General features: G+C 41.3%; 1 protein-coding gene and 1 long non-coding RNA gene across 2 annotated transcripts in view; one reads left to right on the plus strand and one right to left on the minus strand.

Moving 5' to 3' along the window:
* LOC144001704 (uncharacterized) overlaps window positions 1-11,894 on the plus strand; it is a 102,410-nt gene extending 90,516 nt beyond the window's left edge. Inside the window, exon 5 of the long non-coding RNA XR_013278553.1 lies at window positions 11,740-11,894. This is a non-coding gene — a long non-coding RNA (uncharacterized LOC144001704). The remainder of the gene's footprint in view (window positions 1-11,739) is intronic.
* Window positions 1-19,425, minus strand: part of LOC144001697 (ryanodine receptor 2-like) — a 169,043-nt gene that overhangs the window by 82,646 nt on the left and 66,972 nt on the right. The window contains exons 96-102 of the mRNA XM_077496235.1: window positions 18,795-18,931; window positions 18,369-18,429; window positions 17,968-18,114; window positions 16,637-16,771; window positions 14,880-15,036; window positions 14,073-14,137; window positions 13,371-13,471 (exon numbers count right to left, since the gene is read on the minus strand). Of these exons, the coding sequence (XP_077352361.1) occupies window positions 13,371-13,471; window positions 14,073-14,137; window positions 14,880-15,036; window positions 16,637-16,771; window positions 17,968-18,114; window positions 18,369-18,429; window positions 18,795-18,931 (803 nt within the window). The remainder of the gene's footprint in view (window positions 1-13,370; window positions 13,472-14,072; window positions 14,138-14,879; window positions 15,037-16,636; window positions 16,772-17,967; window positions 18,115-18,368; window positions 18,430-18,794; window positions 18,932-19,425) is intronic.

Here is a 19,425-nt window from a genome sequence, read left to right on the forward strand (position 1 = left end):
ATTTCTATTTTTAAATAAATATTTTAAATGTTCAAACATTTTCTTGTTTTGTACCAAAAAATAACAATGGAACAACAATGGAAATTTAAATCCACCCGTGTTGCAGGAGTGTGCAGGTCAAACGGATACGCCCAAATTCATCACGATAATGAAGCCCCACTTTGACTCCATTTAGCCGCCGAGCCTAAAGGGGGTGGGGGTGGGGGGGGGGGGGGGGGGGTAGGTGGGTGGGGGGGGGGGGGGGTGAAATTAGCATTTTTTAGCGGAAATTAACATGTGCAAAAAGTCAACTCTGGCCAGCGAGGAGGGCGAAAGACGAGCGGCATACAAATTTGGCGCTGCAGAGTTTGTGCTAATCTAGCGTCTGGGGCGAGGGGATTAGGAGGCAGCAATGTCCCAGCGGTTGAACCCGACAGCCACACCCGCTTTATCGGAGCCCGCGAGACGCTCGCTCGGCCTCGGGAGAGGGGATTGGACGGGGACAGATAGGGTCTCGCTCGGGCCGACTTAAGCAACCGTTTGCTTCAAATGCATTCTGAACGCAACCTGTGAACATTCTGTTAAAAGTCTTTATTTTAGTTGTTCAATTTAAAATGTTAGAAGATTTAATACAGACAAAATATTTCATGCTTTTATTTTATTCTTTGGTTTTTGACTCAGCATCTCTCGTTTTTTTTAGTGTTTTGTAGTGTTTACTGTTTTGATGTTATCGTTTTAACTTTCTTATTATATGACTAATTTTGCTCCATGTACAGCTCTACGGTGGTTGGTTTCAAGTGATCTAGAAGTAAAGTAAATATTTACTTCTACTGTTTTTTCAAAATGAGCTACTTTGTTTTTGACTCATTTGCTTCCCAAAAACGTATAAATACGTTCTATTTGAAATGTTTTAGGTGTCCCAAAGACGTATTTATACTTTTTTGGTTTTTTTTATGCTAGAGCATACAGAAAGCTTTGATGCAGCCTCTCAACTACAGAGAACGGGTGAAGACACAAATTCAATTACAATGGTAGTTATTACAAAAACGGCCATCAGATGGCAGCAGAGTATAAGAGATCAACCAGGGCTGTGTTGAAAAACAAGCTGATTTCCCCACAATTCTAAGCAGATTTGTCAGTAATGATTGGGCTTAGCTATATTCTAATGCTAATTGCTACAAAACGGAAACAGATAGAAATATACGTTTTTTTTCCTGATAAAAGAAGAGACTCTAATCTTTGTTTTGGTAGGTTCCATGTTTTTATAGCAATAGGACACAATATGCTGTGGGCCTTGCAAAATCAGTCAAAATCCAGTAAAACAGCCGGCTCGAAGATGGTTGCTTTCTGTGAAAATGGCTGCCAGTGAATGAGTTAACTGGACATCAGCGACTTTCAATGCTGCTCCGTGATGGAGGTGCTTGGAGTATAAAGTATTGTTTTAGAAAAAAAAATCAGAACCACTGCTATAGATGAGAAGCCAGAAAAGCCCGTGACAAACGTGGACCAGCCCGGAAGATATGAAAGACAAATGAAGACTATTTATACAGTGGATTAGAGCATTTGAGTGGCAACTGCTTATCAGATCTGCTTCCTCACGTCTACTGTGAACTTTGATCCCCCCCCTCCTCCTCCCTGACGGAAATCTTTGCGATTAGCGTCAGTCATGAGCTGTATCGTGTGATAACATCGGCACGATAACCTCGCCTCACTCAACAGCCCCTGCGTGACCTTGGGAAAGGTCGCGCGTGCACGAGACCGAGACTCGACCGCAAAAACGTGACATCTCGACATTTTTGCACATTTTTCAGGGCGCTTGATATGCCACTGACGCCCGCTCGCAATCGAGGTACAAGCTTATCGTTTCTTCGCAGAAGCTCCGTTTCAAAATGTCCATTTCACCCGCAGCCCGTTTTGTGCTGATGCCTCCTCGCACCGTGTACAGATTTTAATGAGACAATTTGAAAGAAGAAGAAGAAGAAAAAAATATTAGCATCAAAATATTCTCATTTTCCTCCTCCAGTTGTGTTCCACTATCGTACGTTCTTGTGGGACATGAAGAGCTCGAAAAGAATTCATTAACAAAAAGTCTTTTTTTTTTTTTTCCAAGATATGAGAGAGATTGTTAATGTCTTCTTATCAATGTGTTTCATCAGAATATTGCAGCACGGCGGCGTAAAGTGATATTAGAATTGACTTCTTTCTGACTTCATGTAAGCCGTGTTTAGAAATCACATCAACAGGAAGCACAAACCGGGAAGCTGACTCGTCGACTTCTCCACATTTTAAGCAAATTTTGTAGAAATGCGCAAAACGGACATGCGACTTATGCCTGTTTCTATTTGTTCTTTTTTTTTTTGCAAATATTGAGAGGTGTCTCCGCCGCTGTAGGTGGCGGTATACACCATGGAGATGTGATCCACCAGTAATTTAAAAGAAGAAGAACAGGAAGCGACTGCGCTGTGCGATGATGACCGTAGCAGTTTTTTTTTTTTTTGTTTTGTTTTTTTGCTGTTTTCCATCTAAAATTGCATTGATATTCACTTCTTTAATTAATTCCAAAAAGATTTTGGTTTCGTCAACCCCCCCCAAACATTCCTTAATTTATCGTCCGCCATTGCTTTGTGACTACAAACGTAATAGCCGGTCAAAACGTGCGACGTTTCCATAGCTAAAATTCGTATTTTCCTTTTTTTTGATACGGTTCAAAAGCCATCCCCTTCAAGCATAAAAACTTAAACTTAAATTTCTGGCATTTTGATTTAGTTTTATTTTCAAATTTTTTGGAAAATAAAAATAAAAATAAGTGGATAGAAACCTGACTAATGCTATGTAAGAAGTTGAGAGGCTTCATCAAAGACTTCTGTATGCTCTAGTATAAAAAACAAACTAAAAAACGTATAAATATGTCTTTAGGACACTTAAAACATTTAAAATAGAACATATTTATACGTTTTTGAGAGCAAATGAGTTAACCTGGAAAATATGCAAGTCTATCCCATGATAAAAGCACAATCAAAATAGGAAGAGTAAAACCGAAAAATGCTTTGCCTGGCTTACAATGCGCTGTACTGCAAAATGCTAGCATGTGATCATTCCGAGAGGGTCATAAATGTGCGCGGCTGGGGACGGGGACCAAAAAATGGGTCACTTCCCAAACTGCAATGGCTTTAAGCCCCGAGTGAGCCAATTTGCCATCCTCAATTATTTAAGGCAGCACCTGCCTCCCGTTTGCATTTCCCTGAGTCAGATCGGCGTGCAAACAGCCCTGCAGACTGGCAAAACAAAGACCAAAAAAAAAAAAAAAGTTGCGGGGCTGGACGAGCGACGGCGCCGTCACTCAAACTAGCGTACGTATTTTCCTCCCTGCTGTCCAGCCATGCGCCATTCCTCTTACTTAGTGAACCTCATCCAAGCGCATTCTTGGCATGCTGTTGTCCAATCTAAATGGTAATTTACGAGGGCTTCTCCTCCTCATCAATGCGTGTTTACTGGAAGACTGATTTATTTCCATACAAAAATTAAAAGTAGTCATGAGAACGCGCAATAAGGTCAGTGCTGACTCTCACGAGACAATACATGTCCTAAAATATCGTGGCATTCATATTTCCTGTATTGTTTTCCTATTTATTGGCCCTTCCTCATACATGTGCACGGGCAGGTGTGAAGGAGGCTTCCAAAAAAAATGCAACGTCATGCTGTTTTTTTGCTTCAGATTGAGCTCAAGGACCCATCATGACTGCTCCCAATTAAGAAAATAAAATACACATAAAAATAGACAGCACAGAATAGATGAGGGAAAAAAAACGGTATAAACATCATTAAAAGGAAGCTGCATGATAATGATTGGAGTGTCCATCACTTGGCTGCATATATTTAAGAGACAATTCAATTGTGCACAGGAAAAGCTGAGAAAATGTCAATAAGTTGCATAAACAAGAGTGGAATTTTCCCAATAAAATAAACTTGTGGTTGCAATAAAATACAAAGTAGAGGCGTGACGATTAACCGATTAATCAAAAAGTAAGCCATTATCAAATGAATCATTATTTTGATGACAGTTGAGTCATTTAAAGGCAAACAAACAAACTACGTCTCAATTGACAGATCAGGGCTTGTCTTCATTTCTGGTGGTGATTTTGTCCTAAACCCCCACCCCCCTAATAATCCGTGCGTGCTGTCAAATTGCCGCGGGAGTGACGTCACGCAGCCCAGCCCAATTTGCGACGCGACACCCCCCGATCTGCGATTGGCTGGAGGGGTGTAAACACTGTCTTTCCACAGAAACGTCCCGCTGTTTACAAAACAGACACAAAACGGCAAAATACAGGCTAGGGGGGTGTGGGAGTTTAGGACAAAATCACCACCAGAAATTAAGACAAGCCCTGATCTGCAAATTGAGACGTAGTTTGTTTGTTTAAATCCTGTATTTAAAAAGTGCCTTTTCCAGAGTCAAACCGGCAGACTGCGTCTTTAAGAAATCCTTCAGTGTATGCTTAAAATGACGTCAGGCCCAGCTGGTTCAATTTCTTCTTCTTCCCTATTTTGGAAGATAGGATTGGGTGGCACCATGCTGCCTCTCACAGGTCATTGTCGGTACTACGAGAGATATCTAGCTTAGGGGCGGAATCTCGTTTTCGTTACGTGTTCATCATGTCGAGTCCGACACGCTCGAGAACCGATACAAATGTACTTCCCGACTGAGAATGCACAGCCGAGACTTGTGCTCAACGAGCGCTCACATTTGTCCGCGTCCCCGGCAGGTAAGCTTTAAGTGATTTCCTTCATCAGTATGGATGGAAAGGAAAAAAAGAAAAAAGCATCAGCCTCCAGCCGGAGCTTAATCTGAAAGGCACAACTGGCCGTGAGGTCCCGCAGAGTATCAAAGCAGGCGGCGTGTGATCTAATGGGCCAGGCAGACACGAGCTTGACAAAAAAAAAAGTGAAATCAGAGAAAGCGCCGCTCATATTTGATTCGGCGCGCTCGGCCTCAGGTGCGAGCGCCATCGGGGGCCGACGACACTTCCGCCCTCCTCCCCCGTCCCTCCTCCAGTCATCTCGCATTGATTTACACCACGGATTCCGTTTCGGTGATAGATTTGAGGGGGCGGCATCTTCAAGACGGACGGAGACGCTCTGAGGCGCTGCTCGTGTGTAATCATTCCAAAGATTCTGTCACGTGCCAACCTCCAAGCCCTCAATCGCTTATCAAGCCTCCCACATACATTATCCGAAAGGCTGAATAATGCAGAGCTGTCAGGTATGATCCATATTTTATTGATAAATGTGGCTGAAGTCATTTATCACCGCATACCGGTCACATCACTGTCTGGTGGTTCCACAAGGTATGGAATCAATAGCATAAAAAACAGAGAGTGCTTAGTCGAATATTTACGTCAAAATAATTTGCAAAATGAAATCTAAAATACATTAACTCATTTGCTCCCAATAACGTCTAAATAAGTTTTTTTGTTTTGTTTTTTTAAGTGTCCCAAAGACGTATTTATACGTTTTTTTTTTTTATTTTATTTTTTTTTATGCTAGAGCAAACATAAGGCTTTGATGCAGCCTCTCAACTGCAAAGAACGGTTGCAGAAATGGTAGTTTTTGCACAAACGGCCAGCAGGTGGCAGCAGAGCAAAGGAGATCAACCAGGGCCATCTAGAAACAAAGCTCAATTACTTACAATTTTGAATACATTTGTGAAAACTGATGAAACTTAGCTCTCTTCTAATGCTAATTGCTGCAAAACGGAAAAAGATAGAAACATACTTTTTTTTTTCCTGATGAAAGAAGAGACGTTAATCTTGCAAAATCAGTCAAAATCTAGTAAAACAGCCGGGAGCGAACGGGATTGCTTCTGTGAAAATGGCGGCGAGTGAATGAGTTAAAATAAGTTGAAGTTTGAAGTTGAAAATAAGATGCTGTACAACTGGCCGACTGAAGGCCAAATCTTTGCCGATGTTCGTCGGTGTCTCTCCTTTCTGCGATCTTTTTACGACGTCTAGTTTCGTTTCCATGCTAATTTGCTTTTGTTTTGGGCTGGCCCAACATTGATAGAAGACGTCGCTTTCTTCTTGGGGGCCATGATGTGGGGAAAAAAGAGAGGGCGAAAAAGCCAAAGATACTCACGCAAGTGAACAAGCGCTAGCACTAGCTAAGGGCTAAATAACGGACAAATTCGAGGTATATGGCGGATGAGGAGCCAAAATGGCGGACCGGGCGTAACCTTAAGTCGAGTGCGCCTTAACTCGAGGACTTCCTGCACAAGATATTGTGGATATGAAGGGCAAGAAATTAACCACCGTTTGTTTCATATTTGATTAACGTATAGCCTTGAAATGTGTTTTGCTTACCGTAATTATGACTCGATCACGGCTTTAGCGGCGATATCGAAAGTAAGCGTTCCTCTGTGGACACTCATAAATACATAGACATTGATAATCGGGTCAATACCACTTTAAAGTGCCGTCGGTGTTTTTATCAGGACCGCTCAGTCATCGTAGCAGAATAATGAAACTGTGAGGTCTCATTATAAGCGGCCAAACATTTGCACGCGCGCACCAGTGCAATGATAAGGAGTCTTACAATTTGCTCTCGTCCTTTGACAGCAGTTTTTTTTTTTTTCCCCATTACAAGAACATGATTTTGCATATCCCACACACTAAGTGGTCAAATGATACTCACAGAAAAACGTCTTACATTGTCTTGGAAACAAGTTATTTTGATGGCTAGTTTGCTTGCTAAATTGCTTGTCCACTCTGTCATGGTGAAATATCAATTGGTATGAAAACCTTTTAGAAGGTTTTTTTTTTTTTTTCCCAACAGCAAATACAGTAGCTTGCAACTAAATTGTATTGCTAAATGAAGGTCCAATCACGTGTTCACTAGAGGTTAACAATAGCCACAAATGTCCACCCTGTCCAGCAAGCAAACGAAAAAAAATTCACTGCTTCGGATTGCAGAATTTTTAGAAAGTAAAAATATGGCAATACATAGGTAAACAAAAAAAACAAAAAAACGACTGGATGCTACACAACTGCCAAAACAAACGCCTATAAAACAAAGACAAAAGACAAGTTTGACATGCAGGTTATGACTTTTCATAATATTTAGGCCAACAGAGAAGGCTTGAAAGGCTCTCACAGTGCCAAAAAGATGTTATTTACTTTCCATGTATTGTTGTTCTAAATGAGAAGAAAACAACATTTTGTTTCCGGCGAGCAGAAGGAGAATCAAAGGGAACGGTAAGATTTCAAACAAGAAAGAGTTTATGGGGTAGCTCGTGATAAAGAAATAGGTCGTATTTACAGTAGTAAGACTTTATGAATTTTAAATCAAGCAATTTCAAAGCGTAAAAAGTGCAACATTAACATTTAAGTTTTGACTCTGCATAAGTTAATTTTTTAAGCGGATGTTGTGTTGTGGCAACTGCAGATCGACACGTCCCATGAAGGGTTGCGTCATCTTTTAATAGTGGAAGTCAACCTGAAACATTTCTTGACCATAATATTTTACACGTGACCTGACATTCTGATTCATATTACATTTGTGGAATACGAGTTATGCAGCGCAATCCAGCCGTTTTTATCCGTCTCAGGGTGGGGGGCGGCCATTTTGCCACTTGCTGTCGACTGAAGGTGACATCACAGTTGCGCAGGGCTCCAGACAACAACAACCAATCAGAGCTCACCTGCTTTCTGAAGCTGCGCAGTGATTGGTTGTTACCTGAGACCTGAGCAACTGTGATGTCATTTTCACTCGCCAAAAAATGGCCGCCTTCTGATATTGACCCAAAAATGGCTTTATTTTGCTGCTCAACTAATATTACACTAACGCAGTGATTCTCAAATAGTGTTTCCCCACCCCAGGGGGCGCTAGGCTTCGTCAAGGGGCGCGTTTGACCTTGGTGAACATGCTTTTTTATTTTTATTTTTTACTGTCTTAGAATAAAGTGCAATTGCACCTCCACTACATTAGGGGGCAGTGGCGCTCTCATTGGCAGAGTGTGATGTTTTGATGTCGTGAGATGTTTTCATCTTTCTTGGGGCATGACAGAAAATAATTGAGAAGCACTGCACTAGTGGGGCTGCATAGAACATAGTTTTTTTTTATTGACTCCCTCTCTAAGGCCGCCATTTTCCCCCCCCTCCAACGTTGCCGTTTCCCGACGTGATTCGTAACACCGCGCAGCCTTTCCACTTGCGCGCGTCAAAACAAATGCCGTCGGCGTATGTTGAAGTGTTTAACGGCAGCGTTTCTGGCAGGCAGTCGTCAGCGGACGGACGGACAGCTTGCGCGGTTCAAGCGACTTGTAGTCAGTAAGCCTGCCAACATGTGTCACATACTGTTACCATTGCAGCCGTCGTACGGATCACATTTTGGGCAGCCGGCGTAAATTCGGCAAAATGTGACACAACGCTCACCCGCGGCCCGATCCATCTGGCTTCAGCGAAGACGAGACGGGCTTGGCGCGAGAAAATGCATCCTGTTCACAATCAACGTTGATTGGACACTTCTCGAGATGGGCATTCCATTTGCCACTGCCATAAAAAGTAAGGTAGCGGAGCCGACTGATTGTTGTCGAGGAAAATGAGCACGTCAGCACGGAAGGGGCAGAAAACACCCACGAAGCGGTCCAACTTGGAACATCACTCTTGAAAGCGCTTGTCCTCGCGAGGGTCGCCGATGAGACCAACTCGCATCAAAGCCGACTACTGCAACAACAGCTACGCCAGCAAAAGGATATTGAAAAGTGGGACTAACATCGTGCTTCAAAACTGTAATTAATCATTTTCAAACCATATTTACAGTTTATACTTTTTCATACTCCTTTTCGAACATGTAAGTTTAACTTTACAACCAAGGACTGTCATGACTAGGGTCATGCAGGGGTCAAGTTTGGGTCATGACCGTGTGGTCAAGTGTCTGTTTTGAACTGTCGTCATCGGCATCTAGTTTTAAGCTATGTGATGTCAAAAAAATCTTGAATCTCTTTACTGGGTCAACAGCCAATCAGAGAATTCCATGTCAGTACTGTTACCCACATGTCTGGCCACAATCAATGAGATCGATTCATTGTCTATTTAAGCCAGTGCTTCTCAAATAGTGGGGCGGGCCCCCCCAGGGGGGGGTGAGGCTCCATCAAGGGGGGCGCGTTTGACCTCGGGGAACATGCTTTTTTTTATTTAGATTTTTTTTTACTCTCCTAGAATAAAGTGCAATTGCACCTCCACTACATTAGGGGGCAGTGGCGCTCATTATTGGCAGAGTGTGCGCAGGGAGCATTCGCTCGCTGGTGTAGGGGTTTTGTTTGCACTGAGCTTGCGCGCTTTGCACACAGCAAAAAGAATCAGCACAAATTATTTGATATATTTTTGTTTTGCAGGTTAAAGTGTTTTTTTTAATATTGTGCTCCTGAGTTAATGTTGGTGATCAGTTTGAATGCATGATTATTTATTGATTTTATGTAGTTTTATTTTTCCATATCATATGTTTCGACATGGTCAGTCAAAAAATGTTTATAGTTTAATTAAGGATTTAATTTTATTTTTGAATTTCAGATGCACTTGAAATATTTTCTGTTCCAGTTAATAAAGCTATTATTTGTTGTAAGTTGATCCATATTTCTTTCTTTTTAGTATACATCCGCGTGCACACGCACGCACACGCAGACAGAGAAAGCTTTTCATCCTGCTGCTTAAACACCAGACAAAAAAAAAAATGACAGTACAAATGGTCAACTGAGGTTTTCAATCTGCACTCTCGGGGATCTGCCAGACTGAAGAATGATTCTGACAAATGCGTACAACTGGCTTGCTTTCATACAAGTGACGCTCCCGAGTCCTTCCAGAACACGGGAGTTTTTCATGATTTGGGCAATAAAGAGCAATTGTTCAAAATAAGCTAATTGGAGCTATTAATCAGGGGAAACGAGTAATCATCAAGTACACATTTGACTTGAAGGCAACATGACTGCCATTCCAAATGTTTTAACAATAGCGTCAACTGTAATTATCATGAAGCATGATTCAGACTAATCCTATCAAAGTCACAAAGACATATTACGCATTTGTTACCATTTAAAAACAATGTTTTTGTCAAAATGAGATTCAATTATTTTACAAGACACTTTACATTTCTTGTCTTGCTGAAATGAGCTCATTTGAGAGCGGGGCCTTGGCTCATGCAAATGAGACTGGACGCCGCACTTACACTTACATATGCTGCCGGGCCAATGGCGAGCATGGGTTTTCGTTACCGTGGCAACCATGACGACAGGCGCTAAGGGATTGAACTGGAAAGCAAGGAAGGGCTTCTTGTGGGAGCAGAATCAAAAGTGTGGGGCGAAAGTGCCCGTAAAGACAATAAAAGAATTTTCACTCATGGAGGCAGCACTTCATGCACGACACTGTTTGTATGTGGTGCATGAATATTAGTGTTGTTCCGATACCATTTTTTGGCCCCCGATACTGATTCCGATACCCAGCTTTGCAGTATCGGCCGATACCGTAACATGACAAAGCTGTCTTGCCATTGGTTCAGAGCATTCAAGGGCCAATAGGATATCTTGGATGGGCATGCAGTGAACATTTCACATATCAGTGAATGTCGTGCACGAGCAAGACACAAGATGCTGCATCCAAAATCCTATATTAGCGTTGGGATTAATGGTATCGGCATTGTTACTTGTGAGTACTCACCGATACCGATACCACTGTTTCAATGCAGTATCGGCGCATCTGCCGATACCAGTATCGGTATCGGAACAACACTAATGAATATATCTCCAAAGGGACATCGTTAACAACATTCAAGCAATCGTGAAGCTTATCGGGAGCTAATGCTGTTAGCTAATGCTAACCGATCCATTCAACAAAACTGAATGCAGGTCTGCTTACCTTTTGGCTTTGACCTGTCGTGTCGTGGTGTCGCACCCGTGCGGGGGGGATGTGGGTGTTTCGGCACGATAGTTTCAAAAAATTTCAGTCCGACCATGGCATAAAAGTGTCTCTGGGTCGTCACCTTGCCTAACTGCTCAAATCGTGGAAGGAGAAACTCAGCGTGAGGGTGTGGTTATTATGCAAACGAGACTCACTCACTCACTCAGAAGAACGTTTCGCTCATTTCACACTTGATAGGGTGGGCAAGCACTCCAGGGACACACCTATTTGTAAACAAGCTATTAAAAGTCAATTTTTCCATAATATAAGCCTGATGATCCATTTCCATGGAAACATGGTGACCTGAGCATGTCTTTTTTTTCTTTTTGATAATGAGGCCGCAAACAAGGGGGAAGCGGAAAACGATGAGAAGGACAAGAAGGATCCTGGCGAGATGGTCGCGACAGGCACGGAGAGACCGCCCAAGCGTGCGGGGGGGAAACGTCGCCGGAACAAATGCCACGGGAAGAGTCGTTTATCAGGATGTCACGCTGGGTTGAAGAAGAGTTGGGAGGGCTGCGATTAGCAAGACAAACGATTTCATTCACAAAACATCATGTGAAGGTTCATTTACATGACGGGAACTTGAAAACAGGAGAAAAAAATTTTTATTTATTTTTTTGATGAAGGGTACCCTAAAAAAAAAAAAAAAGCGTGCTCGTTTTCCTTTTATTTCTCCAAAGGATACATTAAAGTAGTGAATTTTAGGTGCATCTAATGTGTGAGGGAAAACTACATCAAAGTGCAAAATCGATTGTGCACACAACATCAATGCAAATGAAATGATGACGTTATCAAGAATTTCTTTTCATCCCAGCTGATCTTCATACTGCTTACGGAAACAGTCTCCCACGGGAAAGAATTCCCAGCAACGTTCCTGGTACATTTTCCACACATAGGATTCCTATGTCAACACAAGGGATAAAGCAGCTTCAGTATTTGTAAGTATTTGTTTGTATTTTATGGCATTTTTTTTTATTTTTTTTTTATTTTGCACGATGGCATGCTACAGCAACCAACCGTGAAATTGCATGGTAAGAATGCACAATTGCACAAAATTGCTTTCAAAAACAGCAGCCGCGACACGGATCCGGCTCAGGTATTTTTCAATGCAAGGGAAAACGATTCTACCTGTCCTGTGTGTTCCGTTTCGTCTTTGTTAATGAGGTACATCAAGAAAAATCTGCAGAGACACACGAGAAGAAATGACGCTGCTGCTGAACCTGTTTTTGTGCTAGTTATAAAAAAAAAAATAAAAAAAACGTTATTGGGATCTTGGGGATTGGTTAGCGTGTTCATTCGCGTGCCGAGCAATGAGCTAAAAAGTGACGACAAAGTATAAAAATCTTTGGTGTAGAAATCATGCCTGTTAATCGATAGGATCAAATCATCGGGCTCTCTTCTATTTCCTTGACCGCCATAAATCTTGCGTGGCACACAGCGAAACTACGCTGATGCGGGTGAGACCTGATGTTGGTAATTTCACGATGAAGGATTTGCCGCCGTGGGAGTGTTCACAGGCGACTTCAATCATGGCCAATCAAAGCGGCTCCGTCCCATCCCTTTAGCACGCTAGTTGTGCATTGGAGAATCGGTATGACGCAAGCATATGCGCCGTAAGGTGGACTTGCAGACCACCTCATCCTCCCTTGATCATTCAAGTGCACCCACCATAGTTGTGCCTGCCAGTGAGTGACATGATTTAAAAAATATAATAAAATGATCAGCCATTTTCAATGAGGCAACCCCCTTCACTCGCGGCTGTTTTACTAGATTTTGAGTGATTTTGCAAGTCCGACAGAACATTGTGTTCTATTGCTATAAAAACATGGAACCTACCAAAAGAAAGATTAGAGTTTGTTTTTTCATCAGGAGAAAAACAGTATTATAATTTAATATATGTATATATTTGTATTTGTTTTTGCTATGTTTCATTAAAATTCACATTCCTGGTAAAAACACTGGCAAAATGAGCTTGTTGCAACATGGCCCTGGTGGATCTCTTATACTCTGCTGCCACTTGCTGGCCATTTTTGTACATAACTACCTTTGCTTTAAGCCACCTCTTCATGTTGCATCAAAGCATTCTGTATGCTCTTGCATAATACTAAAAAACGTTTATTTAAAAACAAACAAACAAACACAAAAACCACGTGTAAATCCGTTTTTGGGAGTGAAGGACAAAGTACTAAAACACGTATATACACGTTTTTGGGTTTGAATGAGTTAAGACGGTTTGGTGCCAGCTGTTTGCATATTTCTGAAATAACTGATCGGAAAATAGAGCCCATAAAGTCCAAGCAGGCACTCCATAATACATATTACCTCCATTTTCTTCTGTGTCACGTCTGTTAGTAGTCTACGGAAGAGTTACTGGTGATGGTGGCACACACACAAGAGCAAGGTGCAGTTTGGGTATATTTGGGTAAAATATACATAAAAACTCACAGATAGTTGGCCAAGTTGTGCTCCTGCAGAGTGTGAGTCTCAAAACCATGAGGAACTTTATCAAAGTACTCGTTCCCTATTCCACAAATAAAACACTTGGTCTGCGGGGAGGGAGGGAGAGAGAGAGAGAGAGAGAAATAAATGTAAAATAAAATAAAAAAAATAAAATGTTTGACGCGTTATGGGATTTGGTGGCGCTGTTTAGTCTTGCTGGCACCACACTGTAACAAAGTCGTTCCTTCTTTTCAAAGCGACCGTCGCACGCCTACTGAAAGGCAAAAAAAAAAAAAAAAAGCCTGAATAGCAAAAAATCAATTGGGGAAAGCTGCCAGGTTCATGCGCCGTAACTTTTATTCACTGCTCAAATGTACCGATCGCACGCACGCGCGGTGGTCTGCGGTGCATTTTGGGGTGAAGGCACTGAACAATCTGCCGCATTTCTATATCGCTCGGCAATTTATAAAAAAGCCAGATTATGAGACGACACGATGATTTAAAACTACTTATCACTCGTTCCTGTTGTTGTCAATACAAAATCATGAGCGCGTGACAAATACAAAACTTTCATTTTATTTCTCAGACTGCGAAACCTGACCGCTATTTGTTTGCCAAAGCCGGATTTGAGGATTAAAAACTACTCGTGGGAACCCCAAAATTTAAAGTCTTAGTGTGCGTGTGCGTGTGGTGACGTTCACACCTCACCTCCATATCCTCTTTCACCTGCTCCTGCTGGTCACGCAGCTCCCCAAAGGCGTCAATTATCAAGCCTGGGGAAAAAAAACAACAACAAGATTGTGTGTTTTGCTTGTATTTGGCGACTCGAATGAAGCAAAAGCCGAATTTTTTTTAAAAGTACGACATGAATTTGGTTAGTGCTGTCACTATTGGATATTTTTTTTAGAACTGATTCATCTATATCTAATTTTGCATTCAAGTGTATTGATTAATGTTTATTAACCAGTGATTGGTACTTTTAAAAAAAAAAAAAAAAAAAAAAAAAAAAAAAGGGGGAATTGATGTTGTACAACATTACCAGTTCGGTCATTGTTTTCCAAAGTAAAAACAGATGTTTGCAAATATCTTATTTTAATTAAACACAGAAGATAATCAGTCTTCTTTTATGAAGAACTATGGAAATTAGTGAACAATTACTGTTTGATGTGCTGAAATCAGAGGATTTTGACAATTTTAAATAAAATGTGCTTAGAATTGTGGGGAAATCAGCTTGTTATTCAACATGGCCCTGGTTGATCTCTTATACTCTGCTGCCATCTGATGGTCGTTTATTGTAATAACTACCATTGTAATTAAATTTGTGTCTCTAGCATAAAAAAACAACAACGTATAAATACGTCTCTGGCACACTTAAAAAGTTGAAAATAGAACGTATTTATACGTTTTTGGGAGCAAATGAGTTCAGCAAGCTAATCTTTCCCGTTTTGTGCTTCTCTGCTAACTGCGGCGAAGCATAAAAGTGGTGATCAAAAGCCGATTCGACGTCCGACTCACCCTGAATGATCGCCAGCAGGATGACGACGACAAAGAAGAAAAAGGTGATGTCAAAGACGATACGTTCCACCTCGGCGTCATCACCGGCGGGGTCCTCGATCTCGTCGCCGATGCCCCCTCCCGCTCGCACTCCAACGTACATGTGGAACATGTAGCACTGAAACAAAACGCATGGGGAACTTTTTTGTTTTTTGTTTTCATAGGAGGAGCAGAGGACTGTGTAATCAATATTCTTTGCCTTTTGACAAACAATTCCACCCAAAGGGATTTTGTGGACGAGCGTGAGGCAGGACAAAATGAGAGTCTGGTTGCCGAGCAGGGATGATCCCTCGCTTCCACGTTGCCAAGGACATTTCTTTCAGAAAACAAGACCCAAAAGTGCACAATAGCGTTTACTGGTGGCTACCACAATTTGAACGTGACAAACTTTCCAAGAAAAGAAGGAAGAACTTGTACGGTTGTTTATTTGTTATTATCTAACAAATGACGATAAGTAAAACACCAACATGCGATATTCTAAAAAAAAAACTGTGGTCGCTCAAGTGCCGCTCAACGTCAAGCACACACAATGAGACGGTATGGCCACGCATCCGTCCGTGAGTGACAGGGGACGGCGCATCGGCGTCGGTGGTTGGGGAGGGGGCGTTACGGTGTTGTGACTGGCCAAACAAAGCGATATTATATCTTCAGCAGATGCTTCTTTTTTTTTATCCAGCTGTCCATTATTTTATGGAATAATGGTGGGAGGAATAAGAAGTGGATCAGTGACAGAAGCATCTTGAGGCCGAGACGTGTGCCTCTCCAGATATAGACCGAGAGTTTGGATTACAATTTGCCATTAACTATAGCAGTGTCAATCAAAACGGATCATTATCATCTTTGGAAACGGAGACACCGTCCGTATTAGATCATGCATGTGTAACTGATGAAGTAGATTTATTAGCTAGAGGTACATACTTTACTGACGCCGTACGATGGTGACATTGCACAAATTTTTATGTTGTAAATTGGTACATGCTGTAATTGTCACAAAGCTACACTAACATATAGTGGGTTTTCCATCCAGCCATTTTTATTTGAATTGTCAAGAAAAATAAACCTGAATGGAAGACATTAGAAATCTCTCGAGCCCCTAAATTAATATGGGCAAAAAAAAACAAAAAAAACGACGTACATCACACGGACATATGTCCATCCAACCATTTTCTTGACTGCTTATTCCTCACAAGGGTCGCGGGGGTTGCTGGAGCCTATCTCAGCTGGCTTTTGGGCAGTAGGCGGGGTTTCACCCTGAACTGGTTGCCAGCCAATCGCAGGGCACACAAGAGACGAACAACCATCCACAAGCACAAGCACACCTAGGGACAATTCGGAGCGCCCAATTAAGCTGCCATGCATGTCTTTGGAATGTGGGAGGAGACTGGAGTACCCGGAGAAGACCCACGCAGGCACGGGGGAGAACATGCAAACCGTTCTGCAACCGTTCTTTGCAGTTGAGAGGCTGCATCAAAGCCTTCTGTATGCTCTAGCATAAAAAAAACAAAAAAACCGTATAAATACGTCTTTGGGACACTTAGAACATAAAAAAAACGTATTTATACGTTATTGGGAGTAAATGAGTTAATAAAAGAAGCACACAATCTTTTGTAGACATTCAGCCGAGCGTCTTATGGCGGTTTGTTTTGTGCCTTTTCACTAAATTTGCTTCAATAGTTGGAACCATTTGGATGGCAATTAAATTCCAGTAGCAAACTCACGGTAAGCATGTCGTTGCACTTCATGTCTCGGGCGTCCTTGTCGTCGCTCTTGTCGTAGAATTTGCGGAAGAAGTTGAAGGCCACCACCGTGTACAGATAGACCACCACAGCCAGAAGGCCCAAAGTCAGGACCAACTAGCAGACATGCACAAACACAACAAGAGTAATTGGCAGCCATTTTCACTGAAGCAACCCCCTTTCGCTCACGGCTGTTTTACTGGATTTTGACTGATTTTGCAAGACCCACAGAGTATTGTGTTCTATTGCTGTAAAAACTACCAAAACAAAGATTAGAGTCTCTTCTTTCATCACGTTTTGCAGCAATAAGCATTAGAATATAGCTAAGTTTCATCATCATTCACAAATATGTTTCAAATTGTGGGGAAACAGCTTGTATACAACATGGCCCTGGTTGATCTCTTATACTCTGCTGCCACCTGCTGGCCGTTTTTGCAATTACTACCATTGCTTCACCCAGCTGCATCAAAGCCTTCTGTATGCTCTAGCATAAAACAACAACAACGTATAAATAAGTCTTTGGAATAATTAAAACATTTTAAATAAAACATTTATACATTATTGGGAGTAAATGAGAAAAATACCTTTTTAGTTTTGTTTTATTTTGAGGAATACAATTCATCATGAAACTTAATCCTGGTTTTTACATCAAGAAGTTATATAGGGGTGTCAGGCGATTACATTTTTTAAATTATAATTAATCGCAATGACTTCAATAGTTAACTCACAATTAATCACACATTTTATATCTGTTCCAAATGTACAATAAAATGCACAATATTTTTTTTTCCTAAGTTTCTTACTCTTGTTAACATGAAAGTGGAAAAAAATGTTAAACTAATAGAATTATGGCTGCATCTTTTCATCAATGACACCGTATTTTCATAATAATTCATCAAATTGAGTTACAATTAAAAAGATGTACTGTACTGTAAAAAAAAAAAAAAGTATGATTAACTTGTATTGAGGTAATTTTTCTGCCACTAGATGGCAAAATTTCATTTGTAAGTCAGTGCATTTTTCTTTTCATATTAAGAGTTATCTAATCTTTAACATGAAGTAACGTGAAATTGGAAAATACAACTTGACCCCAGTCTCCACAAATATATGCATTATTATTACATTTTTTACTGCTGAATTTTGACATGGATGTGTCTGTTGCATTAGGACTTTTTTTTTTCTCCAGTACAAGCTTTTCAAGTAATGAGCAGCCATTAATAAAATTAATGGCGTTAAAGGAACTTGAAATTAATTCAAAATGAACGCACTGATTTTGACACACGTAATACAAAGCAACACAAACACGCACACACCTGTTTTCCATTGTGTGTAACCGAGGAGAGGATGGTGCGAAGGGTCTTAATTCCCATGGCGATATCCAAAAGATGGGCGGCGAAGAAAAACTTGTTGCGGTGTCCCAAAACTGACATGGCCATGTAGCAGGCCAAATAGAGGAACGACTGCGACCGCACGTCAAAACACACAAAGACAAATTAGCGTTTCGTAGATAAGCTCAAAATCACAGGCTATTATTACGGCTCGTCGCGTTAGATTTGCATCAAACTACGATCGGCAAAGCTCACGACGTCAAAGCAATCAGTTGTAATGCAATTTATGCGGGACGCATGTTGACATACAATGCAGGAAGCGACCGTTTGGGATAGCGAGCGAGAGTCATAAAACGTTGGAGGTTATCGTGCCCGCGTCGACTTACGTTGTCAGTGAGAACAACTCCAAGTTTCCAGATCTGGTACTTGACGTCAATGCAGCCGAATCTGAAATAAAATCATTGAATGCGTCACACGTACTTCCATTTGTACCATGGTTGACTCATTTTGTGTTTCTGAGAGCCTCGTCGAGTCATCTTAACCAGGATGTCTTGTTCTTTCTCAAGTAAAATATCATGTTTGAGGTCTTGGAGCTCATTGAGAAACACAAGTATGAGTGAATCATCAACTAATAACCCGTTGTCATAGTTCCGCCTACTGTTACATGGAATAAGATGTGCTCAAGTGACCTACTAATCTCAATACCTTCATTATAAAATATTACAAAAAAAGCACTATTTTCCACAGAAACGCAACGTTGGTTACTCAATGGAAACTCTCATCAATGTACAAATGTGACATTTAGTACTCACACCGTGACCCAGGCGGCATCTTTTCGGAGCCTCTTCCTCTCTCTTCCCTCAGAACTGAAGTCCAAGGACGCCTGGTCCAGACCGAGAAGTTCACTGATCTTCTCGCGGCCATAAAACTCCCCGTACTTATCCATCACCTGGAGGTGAGAGGTAGCCGAAAGGTTGATAAAGAAAATTAAAAAAAACAAACACCATTTCTAATGACATCTGTGTTGCAAAAATAAGAAAGTGGCCGATCAAATTTGTGCTATTTGGATTCACATGCATAACGGAACGTGTGGTGTTCCACAGGGTTCAATTCTGGGGCCTCTGCTGTTTTTATTTTATCTGCTGCCCCTGTAGAAAACAGCGGCGGTTGGTAAAGAGGTAAGAAATCTCCATGCTGGACCAGAAGTGAATTACCAGAAGCGCTTACGGACATCACACCATCTGTTATGCAGTAATTGATGTGACTTAAAGGGAAACTTCACTTATTTAGCCCATTATAGCAATAAAAAGTTTATATTTTGTCTATAATTAATTTGATACTTTCATTATTTTTTTCCACGTACAATTAGTACCTTTAAAAACATATTTTGCAACTTGCTGTCGACTGAAAATGACATCGCAGGGGCTCAGGTAACCAATCACA

The sequence above is a fragment of the Festucalex cinctus genome, chromosome 14, assembly GCF_051991245.1.
Source record: "Festucalex cinctus isolate MCC-2025b chromosome 14, RoL_Fcin_1.0, whole genome shotgun sequence".
In the NCBI taxonomy this organism is placed as follows: domain Eukaryota; kingdom Metazoa; phylum Chordata; class Actinopteri; order Syngnathiformes; family Syngnathidae; genus Festucalex; species Festucalex cinctus.